The sequence below is a fragment of the Cantharellus anzutake genome (genome assembly GCF_015039405.1).
Source record: "Cantharellus anzutake strain C23 chromosome Unknown EI90scaffold_19, whole genome shotgun sequence".
Taxonomy (NCBI): Eukaryota; Fungi; Basidiomycota; class Agaricomycetes; order Cantharellales; family Hydnaceae; genus Cantharellus; species Cantharellus anzutake.
Genome location: NW_024066969.1, coordinates 1,011,067 through 1,029,274, shown reverse-complemented (window position 1 = coordinate 1,029,274; position 18,208 = coordinate 1,011,067). Strand labels below are relative to the sequence as shown.

The 18,208-nt window shown below is 49.3% G+C and overlaps 6 protein-coding genes across 6 annotated transcripts; 5 read left to right on the top strand and 1 right to left on the bottom strand.

The window, feature by feature from the left end:
* The first annotated feature begins 2,011 nt into the window (after positions 1-2,011).
* On the top strand, positions 2,012-4,416 carry EI90DRAFT_715233 (uncharacterized protein). The gene is made up of 4 exons (XM_039067990.1): positions 2,012-2,070; positions 2,132-2,992; positions 3,052-3,761; positions 3,883-4,416. Exons 2-4 carry the CDS (start codon positions 2,253-2,255, stop codon positions 4,212-4,214), a joined length of 1,782 nt encoding a protein of 593 aa, XP_038917147.1. The 5' UTR covers positions 2,012-2,070; positions 2,132-2,252; the 3' UTR covers positions 4,215-4,416.
* Positions 4,417-5,127: 711 nt separating this feature from the next.
* Positions 5,128-5,939, top strand: EI90DRAFT_3054634 (uncharacterized protein). Its single transcript, XM_039060100.1, has one exon. The coding sequence runs from the start codon at positions 5,207-5,209 to the stop codon at positions 5,687-5,689; it is 483 nt and encodes a 160-aa protein (XP_038917146.1). The 5' UTR covers positions 5,128-5,206; the 3' UTR covers positions 5,690-5,939.
* A 31-nt stretch (positions 5,940-5,970) lies between these two features.
* Positions 5,971-7,710, top strand: EI90DRAFT_2971678 (BAR-domain-containing protein). Its single transcript, XM_039055736.1, has 9 exons — positions 5,971-6,047; positions 6,164-6,197; positions 6,261-6,334; positions 6,385-6,446; positions 6,506-6,648; positions 6,697-6,792; positions 6,850-6,930; positions 6,986-7,222; positions 7,289-7,710. Exons 1-9 carry the CDS (start codon positions 6,034-6,036, stop codon positions 7,343-7,345), a joined length of 798 nt encoding a protein of 265 aa, XP_038917145.1. The 5' UTR covers positions 5,971-6,033; the 3' UTR covers positions 7,346-7,710.
* A 2,201-nt stretch (positions 7,711-9,911) lies between these two features.
* Positions 9,912-10,301, top strand: EI90DRAFT_3054629 (uncharacterized protein). The gene has a single exon (XM_039060099.1). The coding sequence runs from the start codon at positions 10,033-10,035 to the stop codon at positions 10,258-10,260; it is 228 nt and encodes a 75-aa protein (XP_038917144.1). The 5' UTR covers positions 9,912-10,032; the 3' UTR covers positions 10,261-10,301.
* Positions 10,302-11,131: 830 nt separating this feature from the next.
* On the top strand, positions 11,132-14,244 carry EI90DRAFT_3280620 (Endonuclease/exonuclease/phosphatase). The gene is made up of 7 exons (XM_039066773.1): positions 11,132-11,706; positions 11,771-11,920; positions 11,977-12,444; positions 12,489-12,863; positions 12,916-13,070; positions 13,127-13,822; positions 13,875-14,244. The coding sequence occupies exons 1-7, from the start codon at positions 11,608-11,610 to the stop codon at positions 13,960-13,962; spliced, it is 2,031 nt and encodes a 676-aa protein (XP_038917143.1). The 5' UTR covers positions 11,132-11,607; the 3' UTR covers positions 13,963-14,244.
* EI90DRAFT_713458 (uncharacterized protein) lies at positions 14,180-18,202 on the bottom strand. Its single transcript, XM_039067987.1, has 17 exons — positions 18,006-18,202; positions 17,904-17,918; positions 17,744-17,814; positions 17,667-17,686; positions 17,603-17,612; positions 17,525-17,553; positions 17,355-17,408; positions 17,268-17,305; positions 17,115-17,214; positions 16,000-17,060; positions 15,870-15,948; positions 15,640-15,809; positions 15,532-15,587; positions 15,400-15,481; positions 15,228-15,350; positions 14,872-15,174; positions 14,180-14,821 (listed from the first exon to the last, which is right to left on the bottom strand). Exons 1-17 carry the CDS (start codon positions 18,110-18,112, stop codon positions 14,527-14,529), a joined length of 2,613 nt encoding a protein of 870 aa, XP_038917142.1. The 5' UTR covers positions 18,113-18,202; the 3' UTR covers positions 14,180-14,526.
* Between the last annotated feature and the right edge of the window lie 6 nt (positions 18,203-18,208).

Sequence of the window (18,208 nt, the reverse complement as noted above, 5' to 3'; positions counted from 1 at the left end):
AAGACACCTCAGACATAAGAAATACAAGGACTAACAGAGACGTAACGGAGGCACAGCGCTCCCCCCGAGTCGCTGAGGCCGCGTCCTTCTTAGAGCCTCTTGTACCATCCAGCAGAACCGGGCTCCCTGAGAAGCTCCGGTTCATCACCGGAGCCCTCGGACCCCCCTCTAGTTGAGCCCCCGCCTGCATTCGGACTCACGCATTCACCCCTTCTTCCATAACCGACGGGTTTTTGACAGGACCAATCTTTGGACAACCCAACCTTTCCTCAGTTCACATACAACAGGACTGAGGTGAGTTGGTTATATCTTTCATACACCATGTATTAAACATTTGTCCACCAGCGATAAACTCACTAGGTGATTACTTTTCAATATATTTCTAATTCACATACAACAGGACTGAGCGATAAGCTCACTAGTCCTCCATTTCATCTTATATTTTCACCAACTTCAACATACAGGACTCCTCATCAGTGCTAGAGACAATTACGAAAGAGCACTGACTCAACCATCATGTGTGGCTGCCATTGCTGTCCACGAAGTGATTGAAGCGAATCTTGTTGCCTACTCTGTATTGGCAATGATAGAGGACCTCTTGCATGGCCATAGGATTTTTGCATCGCAATGATTTGCAGAACCCACTACAGAGTTAGCAGGAATCATCATGTAAGAGATTTCTACAAACAAATGTGAACTAAGGAAAGAAGCAAGGGGAAATTTTCTGGATACACACGTAGCGCTACCAGCGCACAAACCCGAATAAGGGACTGACACCACACACTCAAGGACAAGACTAGTTGTCGGATGTGATGGCACACAGACCTCAGTTGCTTCCACTTCTAGATTGTTCTCTTTGTATCCATCCCTGAGTGCCACAACATTCAACTCATGGCTACACTGGGGACAGCATCACATCAATAAATGTCGACTTCAAACATGATTTTACAAGGCACCCAAGGCATCCCTGCACTGATGTGCCCAAAAGGAGAAAGGTCATTCATCAACAGATAGGTGACCAGGGAACGTTGACCAGGAACCTGAGAGTTGGAAATTATGTAGAAGGGCACAAATTGACCCCAGCAAATGCTTCTTTTTATGGACTTTGGTGGTCCCTGGGGGTCATTCATTACATAGGGGTCATTGTGCATGCACACAATGAAGGTGAGTTTCATTAATATTCTCTATGACTTGTGTGCACACTGGAGGAGATGCAACAGGATAGCATGGCAACAGTCCCAGCCAATGCCAGAACCTCTTGAAATTGAAGATGACCTGGGTAACTTACAACAGGCAGGAGACTGGGGATGGAGGAGGGTAACACAAAAAACAAGGACAACAAGGAACAAGAGGGAGAAGAGCAGAAGTTACAAAGAACAAGGAAACAACTGAAGATAATGAAACCTAGGAAAAAGCCTGAATAAGCAATCGGGATCCCACCCACCGAGAGTAACCAAAGGTCACAACACCTCCCCCTCAGCGAGACCGAAAAGCTTACTGGAAGCAAGAAAAACCTCAACAAAAAACAGCTTGCAAGAAAAAAGTCTTCAGCAGAGGTCAAGGTAAAAGTGGGCTAGAGCCCTGTAGCATAGGCAGACGAACAACACACAGAATTCATCTGAAGAAATCGATCCAGGAATGCAGCGGCAATAAACCTGAATCGGCATGACTGCAACCTTGGAAGGCACAGTATGCGTAAGGCCGACAGTGGGTACAGCACGTAAGATGAAGCATCACCAGGGATTGTGCCAAGCACGAAAGAAAAAACAGAGAGCGCATTTTTAGACCGACCGCACACAAGTCTAATTTAATCTCATGCCTCCATTAAATAACAAGTAATTGTTTTTTGCGATTGAATTCATGAAAATCTTTGAGCAGAAACATAGAACGTGCAAAGTTCCTGCATAAAGGAAGAAGAAAGTGCCATATTGATGGCTCGTGGCAACAAGTACTATGAATAGTGAATGGTATTACTTTAAATAGTAAATGCAATCAGTGGCCAGATGCGCGCTGAGAGCAGAGCAATACGGATAATGTCTTCACACTTGGAAGATGATTATGGGTGATAAGGTGGGCGCCATCTATTCGAGAACCTGGCCGCTCTACCCAAACTGAAGATATCATCACCCAGTGGGTCTAAATGACCCTGGAGGACCCAGAAACTACCCTCCGAGACGGAGACACTCGGGAGCCAGAGCGGTCTTTAAGTAGATAGAAACGAAAAGCTTCACACATGGAATCCATGTGGCGCAATGAGGGTGGTACAAGAACTGATGGGCCAGGAGAACCCCTACTTCTCCAGTTGGAGTAAAAGCGGATACTCAAAGATTGGGAACGCAAGATTACAGGAAGTGATTTCGAGAGGGTTACGGGCGCTCTTGGCCCGCTACACCGGTATCTGCTGGGAAACACTTATTAGTGCAATCCGTTTTCTGAGCAACGACATCCTGACCCTCGTGAACATCGGCAAGAGCATGGCGCTAGCGATGGAGAAAAGCGCGAAACTGAACAAAGGGGCGAACCTTCCTGAAAAGGAAATCTTGACGGCAACAACTTGGTTGCATCCATTCAACTTCAATACACAAAGGCATAAACTACATCACACTCCCTTGATTCCCTCATCTTTTTGCCCTCATGCATTGCGAGCTAAGATGACAACCCTCCTCCATACCCCTACCGACCTTCCCGCAATGCCTTTCGACACCCAGCTGGTACGACGCAAGTCATCCGCCGTATCCACGTCGTCTACAGCCACAAACTGCTCTGCCAGACGGGCTTCAATAGTATCTTTAAGTCTAATGAACCACTCCCGGCAACCATTAGCGCCTCTTGGTCCTCAGATGACTCCTGCCTACGCCTTCGCAAATACCCCGTCTACCTGCGATCCTCCGGCAGATGGCAAACGACGATCGAGACAGTCTCTTAGTGAAGAAAGTCAACTAAAACCTGGTGCTGCATTAGACAGCTCCAATCAGGCTCCTCGGAGAGCTAGGTGCGTGCAGCATTCGTAGAAAACGTGGAAACGTCATTTATCACATGCTCCATATGCAGTGGCTCAACTGATGGACGTCTCATCTCCACCCCTGCACGCCTCCAAGCAGCATACAGCGCAAGAAGGGGGAGCCTTCCTATCCTCTCTATACCCAACCAAGTGGCTTCGCTTCCGAACTCGGTTCCTAGTCCGTCCATGCCATTGAAGCCGCCAGGCGATAATGGGCTATTCAACCAACTGCAATCATATGTCCTTAGCAGTTCAAAGCGCCCAAAAGAAGATAATTCTCGAATACAGACTCCTCCCTCTCCGAAGGCCTCGTTGATTACAAGGAAAGGGCGCAGACCTGAAGTGGAGGAAATGCGAAAGGAGACACGGGACTCCTCCGACGAAGAAGAGATTGCCCGGCAACTTGAACGTGCAAAGCTACGCGCAATAGACGATGGAAGCAGACGACCGAGCTTACCTATTAACATTCCTCCTTCTCAAAACAGCGTCTCGGTCGAGCGCAAGAATGAGATTGCCGCTACCCTTGCAGCAGCTCCAAAAACCCTCCCCGAAGTCCCTTCATCCGATCCTGGCCCTTCTAATGCCCTGGCCAACTTCGATCTTGACTTCATCTTCGGTGAACGCGCCTATCCCAATGGTCCCCTCGCGATCCCATCTGGTGCTTCTGCATATGGTGGTGCCCGTCGGATGTCAGTGTCCCTTGATACAGGCACGGATGCACAGGGGTGGACTGACACGTTCGAGCGTTTTGTGAATCAACATGATAGTGCCTATGGCGAACGGCGCCAGCATTGGACGTTTCGACGTCGTGTTGACCCGCATCGACACCCGGAGACGATGGTTCTGGCGACAGGGATCTGGGAATGTGGTAACCATGGCACATATTGGGTTGGAGAGAGCCACGACTCCAACTGTGCAGATTATACGCAGGCATCACCATCTACACCACGCGCAAAGAAAGCATCCTTGGTTATCCGTCGATTTCCCGTTGTCGACGGGACGTCCGCAATACCTGGCTCTCCATCGACTCCTACGAAAGGGTCATCAAGTGAAGTGCGGATTCACATCCACAAGCATTCACGTGCTCCCGCTTATTCACTCTTCCTTGGGACTTGGAATCCATCGCGAGCTGCCAAATCTTCCATTTTACTCGCTGCCAAGAAGGTCCACCTCCACGTTTCGGCCAAGAAGGGCAAGGAGAGGGAAAAGATAGCCATGGATTCAAGTGGTGCCAGCCCGTCACGGCCCCGTGGCACAACTTTTTCTGGCACACAGCGCGCTGTGGTGACATCTGGGGCTAATTCTGCCCCATCTGGATCAGTTGGTGTGCCGGACGTCACGATGGCTGAGACATATCAACATGAAAATCCGCACGATGATTTCAAGCTGCCTCGCCGAGCCCCTCCTCCTGGCTATGTACCCCCCTACGTCAACCGTGATCTTGTTCTCCAAAATCCTAAATTGGATGTTGGCCACGACGCACTAAAGGCTACCTATGCGCCTCTTGCTCCTCAAGCGCGAGAAGCGTTGCTTGAACAGTTACGAACCCGACAGACGTTTGGGCGAAGAATCAAACGTGTTCTCGGTGCAGGGCCGCCTTCGCCGCCAACATTGTCGCTAACCCATCCATCGCATTCTGGAGGCGTGAACAAGCCAGTAGATGGTCCTAGTACATATAACCCGCCGTGGCTGCTCATGGCGCCTGGATACTTGAAAGAGGAAAATGACAAGAAAATCAAACGACTCCAGACTTCTTTCGAGAATGCCGGCTTTTTCCCTCAGTCTCGGGTCAAATCGACTAGTAAAAGAGAGAAAGGGAAGACCCATTCATCGACATCGAGTAGTTCAAGAAGTGCTTCGTCCAGATCGACATCGGAGCAAGGCCACTTCAGAGCAGTTTCTTCCCCTGGACGCGTGCCACTTCCCGAGGAACTTCCCTCCACGCCACAGTGGAATGGTGTGTTGGATGGTGTTGGGGCCGACACCATGTGCATGGTACTTCCACTTTGGGACTTCCGTGACCATCGCGAAGCTGATGTGTTCGACCCTACCCCACCAGCCAGTGAACGGAAATGGTTATTGGTTACTTACGTTCCTTTTGAGACGGTTGATGCCATTCCATCCTCTCCCACAATTCATAGTCCCTTCAGGGCCTTTTTTGGTCACCGAAGTCGGTCCAAGAAGCGGGTCAGACGCGGGTCAGGAATGCCTCTCTCATCAAACCCTACACCTCCTGGCCCCAGCCCCACGGCACGCGCAGGCACGAGCGAAGGTCATGAAAGTGGCTTGCGTTCATTCCGCATCGTTGGGCGCATCCTCTTTAATGACGAGCTTGAAAAATCCGGACTTCGTTATCCTCAAATACCCAATCGTGGCGCCTCCCCTTCACGAATGGATGTCGACTCGCGACATCCGTCACCACCATCTCCCCCGAAGAAGCGAAAACAGAGGGAGGCCGGCTCATTTACAGCTGTTCTGGCGATATGCCATGATTCACACTCTGGGCGTGGGATCGAGTTCATCCCCGAAGGTTTGGATTGTCTAGGTTTATGCGGTTCAGCACCAAAGCGCGTCGACGGTGCCGTAACTCCCTATGGTCTTGATAGGGAATGCAGCCAAGTCGGCCTGCTGGGCAAGGAGATCCTGGAGATCACCTGGGCAGGTTGTCTAGCTCTTCTAGATGGATAACCATGATACGCACATGTGCTGTGGATCTCGCTTGCTTTCCATTTCATGTTATAGGTTTTTATACACCACTTCGCTTTTCACCCATTGCATACACCCGAACATTTCTTGTTACATTTTCGTTTAGTTAACGCGTCACCCCCGCGTACACACACTACAAAACCACCTCATGTACATTCTCTTGGCCGTTTATTACGGGTACATGCTGTATTGTCCATATCTACAACGCAAACTATTTGTGCTTCAAGTCGCGCTTGTAGTAGATGTTGCATGAATCGCGTGACTTTGAAACCGAAAGTCAAGAGGTCGATCCAACCCTTGAACTTGAAGAGAATTAGTGTGTAACAATGAGCTGGTATGAATCGTTGCGATTCCTCTCGCCTCTGTACACTGATCGGTAGCCTTGTGACGGTTGCAGGTCTGGGTGAGCACTTTTTTGGACTCAAACTGCAGCACCGAATGAACCCCCTCGCTTAGATTCAAGAAGACAGTCAATAGGGCGGGAACCACGGTGACCATCTTTGTTTTTTTTTAATGTCGGAGAAGGACGCTTAGCGTATCTCGGTGCCCATAGCTCATGCAAAAGACTGGTCAAATTGAGCGGACGGTCGATCGAGACTTTTCAGATGAATCGGCCAAGTTCAAGACGTATGTGCCGCTCGCTTTAGGTCGGAATCCATTATAATCCTTTAGTTAAGATATGAGAAAGAGACAATTGCCTTGCAAAAAGATAGCAAAGCCTTCCTTGAAGCGATACGAGGTGTGCACGGTCCACTCCCCCTCCAACCCAGTTGCCTCACAAGCGGAACGAAAATATAGCAATTGCATCGTCACAGGTAAAAATATCGGAGACCATCGATGTGTTTTATGGTGCTGCGGACCGAATGTCCGAAGGCGCTATGGCTGCGAATGCGTATCGACGATCGACAGAGGAGCTAGATGCAACCACGACAGGGCAGCTTGTACGTGTAAAATCGGATTGTCAAACTGGTTCCTCAATTACTCTGTAGGATCAAGCTTTCCGGAACACTATTCTTGAGCCCGTTGGGAGGATGGCTTCTTATTTCCCTAACATCAATTCCCTGATAGAAAAGAGAAATAAAAAGGTTAGTGTACATCAATCTTTCGTGATAATGGCTGTTTTGCAAACTACCACCGTTTAGCTACTGGATTATGATGCAGCACGAAGTAAACTGCGGAAGCTGGAGGGGAAGGTTGATAACGACCCCACGAAGTTGCCACGGGTAGGTCCACCGCATTGATCAGCTTTCCACCCTACCATTCACTCGGATTGTCCAGGCTGAGAAAGAGTACGAGGACGCGAAGGAAATCTTTGAGACGATCAATGAACAGCTCGTTGCCGAACTCCCCCAATTCTTAGACCTCCGGGTTCCATACTTTGACCCCAGTTTTGAAGCAATGATTCGACTTCAATGCAAATTTGCAGAAGAAGGGTATGAGAAACTAGGCGCAGTACAGCGATATTTCCCCGATAACGTTCGGGACGACTATGCTGCAGGGCAATTGGACGCACAGGTACGCGAGAGCTTATTCGTAGGGCTTCATGCCTGGCTGATGGCTGATGACTCGCCGTATACAAAGGTAGAAAACGTACTTCAAGAAATGAAAGATTTATCTATTTGCAGTGCCAGTGGTTAGAGTGTGTTGACGCACGCGATGACTTCGAACCAAAGACAGTAACATTTGTCCTTGCTTAATTCTACTTTGTACTTCCTGGCATATTTTTCGAGCCTGGTAAACCCGCTCTCATGCATTCTTTGATCACCCTCTTCACATTGGTGCTACTGTGCTCTGCACAGAGTCATACACCCGTGGCAATATTACGCTTTTTTCGACGCTGAAAATTTGTCATCTCTTTCCCCTTTTGGTTTCTTTCTTTTCACTTTACATAATTTTTCTTACGTTTCAAGGTGTCAATGTGCCCCTTGGTATCGGTTCAGTTTGATCAGTACCATTGTATCTGAAGGCCACCATGTATGACCTTCACTCGCTGCCGTGGCATCCGTTTTTTTATTTTTCCCTGTATCGTGTTATTGCGAGAAAGATGATTGAATTCCATTGACGCTTGCAACATAACAACATATGTAGTTATTTGAGAACGGAACAAGTGGGCAGTGCAGAGTCTGGCAAAGCGCGAAGTGCAAGCACTCTAGTAGTAATTCATGCGCACAATCCGTGGCCGTCACCATGACAAACACCATAGTCCATATATCCGCATTCTATGCTGTGGCCGCTTGAGCTCGCTTTCGACTTTCGAAGTCCTTGCGCGCCATGTACAGTGCTGTCAATTAGATACCAATTTGGCAAGATGGCACGTCGCGATCCCTCAGTAGCGGACCTAATTTCCATTTGCACTTAACGTATGACAGAGGAAAAGCGTGATTTCGATTTCTTTCACGTAGATCCATGACTAATGGTCTTGGGAACCAGTCTCCTCTTCTACACATCGCATACAAGTCTACGACCTGCTCCACCAGTGAGTGACAGGGTGAACGTTCCCCACCCTTGGATATGAACGCATGGACTGATGGAGGATATGTATTTGGTATGGAATTTCGGCATGGCTCGCGTTTCCTCTCGGAGAACCTCGTGTACCCTTTTCCGGGGGCAGTATGATCTGGCAGACCACAGCTTTCCATAACGCTTATTAATTCGCTTCAGTGATTCCCATTAATTAATAAATATTGTCGCTTTTGGCCGTGGACACTTTGAGGTGTGTATTTAGCTATGTAGTGGAGTAGAGTCGGATGGCGATTTACCAACTCCTTGCCCACTATCTTCACATAACGCAGAGACCATTCCTCTACCCTGGACATAGACGATGATGACGAGAGTGAAAGGGTTCCCATTCCTGTGCATCGCTTCGAGTCGAGCGCGTGATGGGCGCCAACAAATTGTGGGTATGTCTGTCTGTATGAGGACCTGATCCGATCCGTTATTATGAACAGCGTCCCGAGAACGCTTACCGCGTGTTAATTTTCTGCGGATAAGTCCTTCCCGGAATATGCGCATCTCTTGGTCTACAGCGACCTGATCAATTGGCACCTCTTATTCAGTTGCGTGCTTCCAAAGTTTGCTATCACGGAAGCCCAGGACCACTACTAGATTGTTTATGACAAAGCCGGTCAGGAGCTATTGGAAGAGTTCTCCAATGGTCCTTGTATATTGAGGAATGAAAGGCCGTATTCCTGCTTGTCACTGTCCCCTCTCATGCTGCCCACTCCCAGAACCCTGGGCAGGTGTTTACAACCCATGAAGCTGTCCTTTGCTTTTCGCACTATGCTCTGGATGGCATGGCTATGAATCCGTCAGGGAAGGATTTCTCTTTGCTTGGAGAAGCGGTGGACACAACAATTAACCGACGCCCCTGCACGTTCTGAGGGAGATTTATTGAGAATAAATGGGCTGCGACATGGCTGCAGATGCATGGATGGCGGCACCGGGAACAAAAGTGAGGCAAGCTGTTTAAAAAGTCGCATTCCTCAATAGTACAACCAAGGACATCCTAAGTCTCCAATATTGGGACCAATGAAGATTGCCTTGACCTTCATACTCAGGGGTTTATCATGTTTCGTCTCGGCAGACCTTCCCTCGAATTCGACCTCTCTCCCTAGTACGAAAACACCGGGTTTCGACGCTTATGATAGATTCGGAGCCATCCAATGCTAGCTTCAAGAAATGTAGATCCTATGGGGCCACGATCACCAACGCCCTTTTTGTCTTGTGCAACTTTTGCATGGCTCCACATAGGTGCGAAGCGTACTGATGCATCCAGTAAAGTACCCGCCGACGTCAGGAAATTTTGGAGGTCTCTCGGCGACACTCCCTACTATGATGTACACTGCAGTGAACATCCTACCCCATATCCAAAGCGCGACGCCAAAAGAGTACGAAGAATTCATTCATCTCGGACTGAGATACATGAATGTCATCCTACCCGGATTCCATCTCCATGATATGAAGTGAAAGTGGCTCTCCAGCGCACGTTCTGGCACTGTGCCAGAAGTGTGAGACCTCAACAAAAGAAAGCTTACTCTTCCTAGCGAAGAGTCGAGAAATAAGGATTCAGAGAGCGGAACGGGCGAAGGCTGGAAGATGCAGCGGAGGCCCAACGGAACAAGACCAACGCCGTCAACGACCCAAGTATTTCGTCGAGGACCACTTGTTCCTCCAAATCTAAAAGTTCTTTTTACGTGACCAAACACACCGTCTACCGCCCTTCTCGGGCCATTACTCCTATCCATGAACCCTTTCTACCCGCCCTCCGCATTCCCTCACCTTGAACTGACGGGCCTTCTTATAGGCACCGCAAAAATAAGGGCGAGATGCTCCTCATTGGCCTGACTTTTCGAGGAAAGCTCTCTATGACCCTTGGCTGGGATGGTGCCAGTTCCGAAAGGGACCTCGTGGAGCAGTTTTGGGATCAATTTACGAAGGCAATTGAAGAGTTCTTGATAGATAGGAGGGACCCTGGACCAAGCGCCACACTGCGGGAGGGACTCAAGGCAAGGATTTGCTTTCAGACAAATTCATGGATCATCCTTGGTGGTTGATGAATTTGGTCGCATTACGTGGCACATCCTTTCCCATTCACCGACCCCACTATCTGAACACTCAAGTCGAGAAGCTAGTAGAGTACAGATGCAATATTTGAGCCTGGTGGGCTACGCAGGTTGTCACGTTGCCAGTTATTCATTTCAAATGGCCATCCCTCTGGGCAAATGCAGATCAAGATATTCGCCGTGAAAAAATGTTGACCTGTGTTTCCCGTAATTAGTGGCTGAGTGGATGCTTGAAAGCGCAGTGGTATTAAAACTGCTATATTACTGTAAGGCTGTTCGCGATTTCCTTCCATCCCTTCTGCTGTGGACCGCGATTTTATCCGTCAGATGGGAATTATCCAGCCTCCCAATAGCATGCAGGCATTGGCCCACCCCAAAAAGAACTGGCTTCCCAACTTTTGGTCATCAACATAGTGTGGCGTATGAAATGGCCGAGGACGTATGATTGGCCATTGAGGCGGAGATAGGGATGGAGTTAAAGCTAAACGTAATGACTATCAGGTAGACTATTGAGGGTCCAACGCATATCTTGCTGGGGGGACGTGCGCCCTGACACGTGTGTGACCACGAGCACGCCCAGCAGGCAACGAGAACAATGTGCTAGCGATCTGACGAAGCAAAAATAAATCCCTCTTGGGGAAGAATGGTGAACAAAGATAGCGAACGAAGCATCGCTCTCGGATAAGCAGCGGAGAGGGTACGTTGATCGCAGGCAGTAACCATCGCCAGTGTTCGGGGAGGGGCCCTTGGACCATTCGCCGTACGGAGAAAACGTGAACAAAAACGCAATCACAAGGCAACTCTTAACCCCTAACCAGGGTGTAGAAATGAAGCAAATACGCTCCGCTTGGGTCTGACAGGGTGATCCAAAAAGGCAGCTACTTCGAAAAAGCTCACATATAGTCTAGCTCAAGCTCAGGCCATCGAAAAAAGGCCTGTCCGCAGAGCCGAGGCAGGTGATTTTTTTTGGGAATTAGAAGCGCGTAGACAGAGTACTGAACTTGGAGTCTGCGGTCGGTGAATAATGTCTTCCGGCGTTTGCCGTCCGAAGGACACCCGCTGCGTTCCACTCCTGCCCATCGCCCATCGTCGATTGTTCTCTGCCTAGAGCGCCTTTTGACTATTGGACGAACACACCGCGCTCTTTTGGTGTCGCTAGTGCTGCGAGCTACCCTTCCAAAATTTCTCAAGAGTTGTTGCTGTGAGCACTGCATCGGTATTATCTAACACGTCCTCTCTCCCGGGTTGGCCATCGCGTGCGGATGCACCGATGTACTACTCCCAACCTCGACCACAAAGCCCAGGACGCCCCTTGCAGTACAGTGACCCTTCTGCACAATGGTCGCGTTTGCAACACCCTATGCTCACCCAACCAGGTGTCCAGCAAGGGCAAGGTGTTGGAATGCCCTCCCAATCTCAGGGCTACGGTCTTGTCCAGTATGCCAATGGAAATACTCATCATCACAACCCAAACCTCGCACCACAACATCACCATCATCAGTCCCTCAATGGCTTTACTCCGATTACGCACTACCACCAGTCGCCGGCTGGTCCGCACTCCCAGCCTCATCGAGCAGCAGCATCGCCTCCAGTTGCGACTGCTGTCGCACAAATACCAAAACATTGGCAATCTCAACTCGACCATTATGATGTGAGTTTTGTGTGTGCTTATTCATACACCGACTAATTCATGGACATACGATCTAGGCCTGCCGGAAGGCAGGGGCTCCGCACACGCGCGCACGAAATGCAACATCCAATACCCGCAATGCGAGTAAGGGTGTCGCTATAACTGACCCTAACCGAATCACTCCGAAACTTCAGAATGGCATCCCCAACGACGACACGGCGCCAAAGGAAACAAACGACGACGAGCCGACGGTTGAAGGACCTGAAGGACATCCGTCATCGACTGTTGCGCCCGTCAAATCACCAACCTTAGCCCGGCCTGCCGTTTCTCGAAAAGCTGAAAACACTTGGAACGCCTTAGATCTTGGAGGTATGCGGCTCAAGAATCTGGCCCCGACATTGTTCCATTTCCTCCACCTTACCACACTCTACCTCAACCATAACCAACTTACCCACATCCCTTCCGCTATCTCGCATCTTCGCAACCTTGCTCTTTTGGACCTTTCCGCCAACCAGTTGGAAGCACTCCCCCAGAACTTGGCATGTGTGCCTCACTTGAACATCTTTGGTTGTTTGACAATCGTCTCGAGACCTTACCACCTGAGATTGGAAGTCTTCATCAACTCCGGATGCTTGGAATCGAAGGCAACCCCCTTCAAGCGTCATTGATGCAGATCATGCAAGAACGGGGCACACAAGCGCTCATCGCCCATCTTCGAGATATGTGTCCCGTTCCAATGCCACCCCCCGAAAGAGCATGGCGGATCCTTCAATCAGGAGCTGAGAGAAAGGCTCAGGATGACTCAGAAACTTTTACAGTCTTAAGTTACAACATTCTTTGGGAGAAAGCAGCCACTTCGACGATGTATGGGTATACACCCTCCTGGGCCCTTTCCTGGAACTATCGTAAGGAAGTCATCCTCACGGAGCTTATGAACCACGATCCAGACTTCATGTGTCTGCAGGTACGACCTCATTCAGTCTCTTGTGCTGAATTGACTCATCTTGGTAATCTAGGAAGTAGATTCTGCGCAATATGAGGAATACTTCTTGCCTCATTTGGCTGAGCGAGGCTACGAAGGCGTATATTCTCCCAGGGGCCGCGCTCGCAATCTATCGGAGAACGAACGGCGATCAGTGGATGGTTCGGCTACGTTTTTTAAATCTGCCAAGTACGCTTGCCGCTTATGCCGCAAACTGGCGGAGTTGATCATGTTCTCCTGCACAGATATCGCCTTGTAAAGCATTCGACCATCGATTTTGCTCAAGTTGCTATTCAGCGCGATGATTTCCTCAAGAACAATGACATGTTTGATCGTTTACTTGCCCGTGATCATATCGCTCTCGTTACGCTCATGGAGAATAGGAAGACGGGCGGCCGTCTCATTGTCGCCAACGCCTACCTTCTTTGGGACCCGGCCTATCGCGACGTGAAGCTCATTCAGACCGGGATTCTCATGGAGATGCTGAAGGAAATCGCTGACTGGTTCGCACGATATCCACCCCGTCCACCCTCCGAACGCGAACCTGATCCAGATCCATCCAATCCGCTACCGCCGGACCCAACGTACGCGAATGGGAAGGAAATACCTCTTGTTCTTGCCGGTGACTTCAACTCAATACCGGGCAGTGGCGTCTACGATTTCCTGTTGGAAGGGCACGTGCCAAGCAATCACCCAGATTTCATGGATTACTCCTATGGCAAGTTCACAGCCGACGGATTAAGGCATGACTTTGGGTTAAGGAGTGCCTATGCGGGCATTGGCGAGTTGCCTCTTACTAATCACACGCCTAGCTTTGATGGGGTTATCGATTACATCTGGCACGCCACCTCAACGCTTGCAGTAAATGCCGTACTGGGAGAAGTTGATCAGGAGTATCTGTCCAAGGTCATTGGGTTCCCGAACCCCCACTTTCCCTCTGAGTACGTCTGATTTCGAACTGACTGCTGGATCGCTGCTCACTTTTCGCTCTAGCCACATTTGTGTCATGTGCGAGTTCCGCCTCAAAAAGGACCAGACCCGCTCGGCCCCTCCTGCACCTTCACTGAACGGGAACCCTTAGCACTTTAAATAGCACTTGCACATTCCTTAAAACATGTTTTCTCTTGCTTTATCCTTGCCTCGCCCCCTAAATGCCTATTGGTTGTATTTTTCCTATTCTTCTTCAATTAGGCGTTAACGATCCACGCGTTTTAATACTACATTTTATATGCGTTCCATTCTATCACACTCAGGTTCCCATAAAAGCAATTCTGGCTGTAGCTCCCTCTGTGTGTATGATCTAACGTTGTTTCGGTATAAAGCCTAGGACAGTTCTTACTTTTTGCAACTCCGTGTGCCTCATTTGTTGAATCCGTTATGGAACCCTATCACCTAAAGGTATGAGCCACGCTTGGAGTCCCACGAATACCAGATAGTGTATTAGGTCAGACGTGGCGGCCATTGGACGCACCACGGACAAGGTCCACGAGGTCCGCCTTGGGTTGTTTCGCTCTCGGATCAACATATGCCAGCAATTCCTCGAAAATTGCAGTTCGTCGCGCGTGCCTCTCTTTATCTTGCACATTTGATATCACGGGAGGCCCATCTGCCACAAGAATTGAATCGGCAGTGGATGAATTCCAGGTCATTTCAACATCACGAGTGTTGGCCACGGGGACAGCTTCAGACGGCGTGGAAGGCCGACTGAGTAACAACGACAGAAGGCCACGGAAAACGGATGTTTCCTCCTCGTCCTGGTGATCCACCAGAGCAGAGATCTCTGACTGAAGGTATTGCAAAGCCTCAATAGTCTGTCCGTCTTCACACGTCTCTGTGAACCTGAGAGCCATGTGAGACTGCGCAATACATGGATATAGGGGAAATACCTCTGACGACGAATAGCAAGGCTGCCTTTTCGTATGATATCTTCTGCATCAGGTCTTCCGTTTGATTCGTTAGCAGAACTGCGACAAAAAGTTTGTCTCCTTACCTGACGAGACTTAGTGCCCAAAAGTCGTCCAGTCGAACTTCAGCACCTGCATTGCCTCCAAATGCATAAAAGGTTTGTCGGTATGGTTCATAGACGATGGAATACCCCAATCGAGGCCGAGGGTTCGGATCTTCGGCATCCATGGATGTCATAGGATCGGTATCATCATCTGCACGCGCATGTTCCGATATTGGGGTCCATGCATGGTTGTCAATCGAGTAAATCCATAGGCTGATCCGTGGATTGGACTGGCTTTCAGAATCATCGTTACATGCACTCGATGAACCCGAGAGACCAGATACACTAGCGGTTATCAGTAGAAATGCAGGCAAACAGGAATGAAAGTCGCTGCGTACACGTATATTTCGCGAGACAGGTCATTGTATGTTGCCCGAAGAATGTCTGAAGGCCGAGGTTGAGGGGAGTCGCGGTTCACGGTCACCTCAGCGACATCCCCCGTAAGGGTGGAGTAGATAAATCTTCAACGTGGGTCAACGTATGCTCAGGATGATCGAACAATTACTTCACATATCACTCAGAGTCTGATCGACTCTTTCTCCCCCCAGGATGTATATGTGGTGATACTTATTGTCTAGCACCATAGAATGTCCTGAACAAGGTCCTGTGAGACATCAAGTAGGGGCTTGCAAATTCACTCACGTTCTCTGGACAATACCAGGCGTTGACTACTAAGTCGCCCGTGATGTGATTCCCCGCTAGTTCGTTGTCATATTGGGTCAGGAAAGAAATAAAGCTAGAGGAACCCACAAAATCCGTTTCCATCGACCTAATTTGAAGTCATATGAATAGAAGGCACCATACTTTTTGTCTCCCTGTTCCAGATCCGAGCCAAGCCGGCCTCCGGAGACGTACAACACCTGGTTTTCACTGTCCACAACCATAGCCAAGTCATGGGCCAATTCTGGCCCGCCTTCAGCCTGGAATGATGGTAGGATGATCGGCATTACTCGCCAGTTGATCTACGGAAATTGACTCACTGCCGTATCTTCTGAAATGAGTTCCCATTTTCCTTCGTTTGGACCCCTAGTGGAGTAACGCCAGAAGTCTGACTTCAATCTTCGCAGAAAATTCAGCTGTCTGAAGTACTGCGGAAACTAATATGCGCACTCATTACTGCGTGAACTACCGTCGTCCTTCGTTACAGTCCCACGGCCCCTTGAACTGTTTCCCGATTGATTGTCGGGTGTAACATCACCACCCGAGGACTCAACACCACGTCTCGTGCGACCTCGTCGGGTATTGGACATTGAGGATCCACCACTGACTGGGACGGCCCCGGATGAAGATGAGGGTGCGAGGACAATTGTGGGAAGTGTCCCAGCTGCACTCACAACATGTGGAGGAGGCAACGAGATTTGATTTGAATCGACGTTTTGCGATTGTTGCTGGTTCTGTCGGTTTGATGTCGAATCCCCGTTGTTATGAGAATCAGACACAAATTCCCCAGGGGCGCGAAGGATCGGATCTCCAAAAGCAGGATTCGCGTATCTACCCATGAAATAGATATCCCCTGATCGTTGATCAAAGACGGCAGCACCACACGACCTCGGTGACGGCCCACGATTGCGCTCCTCGTTATAGACGTCTTCTGATATGAGCCGCCATTGTGATTGTCTGAGGTCATAGACCCAGAAATCGGCCAGTTCTCTAGCGCCGTTCCAGCCACCAAACAGATATATTAAGCCCCCAGGCCCAGCAAGACTACCCTCATTCTCCGTCGACGGTGCGAGATCAATAACCATGAAATGTCCTCCTCTGGCACATGGCCCACGAGAGGCCGAAGTGGCTGGTGAATGAGAAATGACTGAGGGACGAAGGCGGTGCCATATGGTTTTCGGTGCAATCGGAGACAACGCTGAATTCTGTTTTTGGGTTGTGTTAAGATCTGTTTCCCTATGAGCAACTGAAGAGGTAGGAAGTGGAGCTAGAATACGTCCCGCGGTGTTGGTCTCTGTCGACGCGAAAGCTTCGGAAGCCAAGATGAATGACCTCCAAATTTCCTCCGCACCGACATAGTCGCCTCTCACCACAAGCGCCCCATGAAGCTCAGAAACCTTGGGAAGCTCAATCACTAGGCCGGTGTCTCTTAAAAGCTTCTCGTACGCCTCGTTCAGTCGACGAGACCTCAGGTGCTTTAATATCAAGCGCATCGTCAAATTTTCACAGTACTGGATTCGGGGGAGTTCAGGATATGGAAGCTGAAGTAATCCAAGGAAACCCACACTGGAAAAATCCTCCGCAACCTGCTTAACCAGCTCAGGGTCTGAGACTCCATGAAGGGCTACGCTCCAGATGGAAATATTGTAGGTTTGTGTGGCGGGACTTGAATTATCAGGTTATTATTGACGCGCGTAGAATAGGTACCGTTAACGAACCTGAGGGGAACGATTTTAATGAATCTACATGGGAAAGGCTGTGATACATCAGTTGATAGGAATCCAACGGGAAAAACGCGTGCTCACTACCCCCTCTTCATTGCAATAATTTAAGGCAAATATTTGGGGGATGTCATCGTTCTTCAAATTTGCAGACAGCATGTCTTCGAGCCATGAATGCAAAGTCGGGATTTGAATTTGATGTCCAAACTCTACCCACCAGTCATATCATCGGAATCTTCAACTGATCCGTATACTTTGAAATGGTCCATGTTGCATGGATGGACTGACCATCAGAGGGTCAGTGGTTGAAAGTGGGATCATTCTGGGATTACCTGTTTTAAACTTGTACAGAGTCAACACAGAAAACTAGCTAGCACTATGCTCGAGCCCACATACCTTCCCGAAAGTTATTGTTTCTTCAATACCATGAGTGAAGGTGGGTGAATCCAAGCTTCCAGTACAATCAAACTCACTGACTACGCTGAGCCGCTCAAGCTCTAATTTAAGCCATTGCTTTCGACGCTGAAGAGGAGTGGAAGTATGACTATGTTGCAATTATGGTACGAGCGGCCATCATATCGAAAGGCGAGTGCTGTGATCAGATTGTCGGAGACGCGACAGCCTGGAACTTACTAGGCACCGGTCCACCTTTTCTCGGATGCGTGAACGTGTAGCCAGACATGGAGAAAGAAGTCAGAGAACCCCAGATATCAGTCTAACTAGATGATAAGCCACCTGCTGTTGTGATCGTCAGGCCGATCCACTAGTACGTTTTCAGGCTTGAAATGACCCGAATATGAGCTCGCAGTGACACCCTTTACCGTTAACTGCACTGTCGACATTGAATATGAGCCCAGAGTCACTCCCAACCTCCGTCCCAACGTCCCGTAGAGGCGGATCGCAAATCCCAAGTCATAATTTCATTGTCGCATCACGTG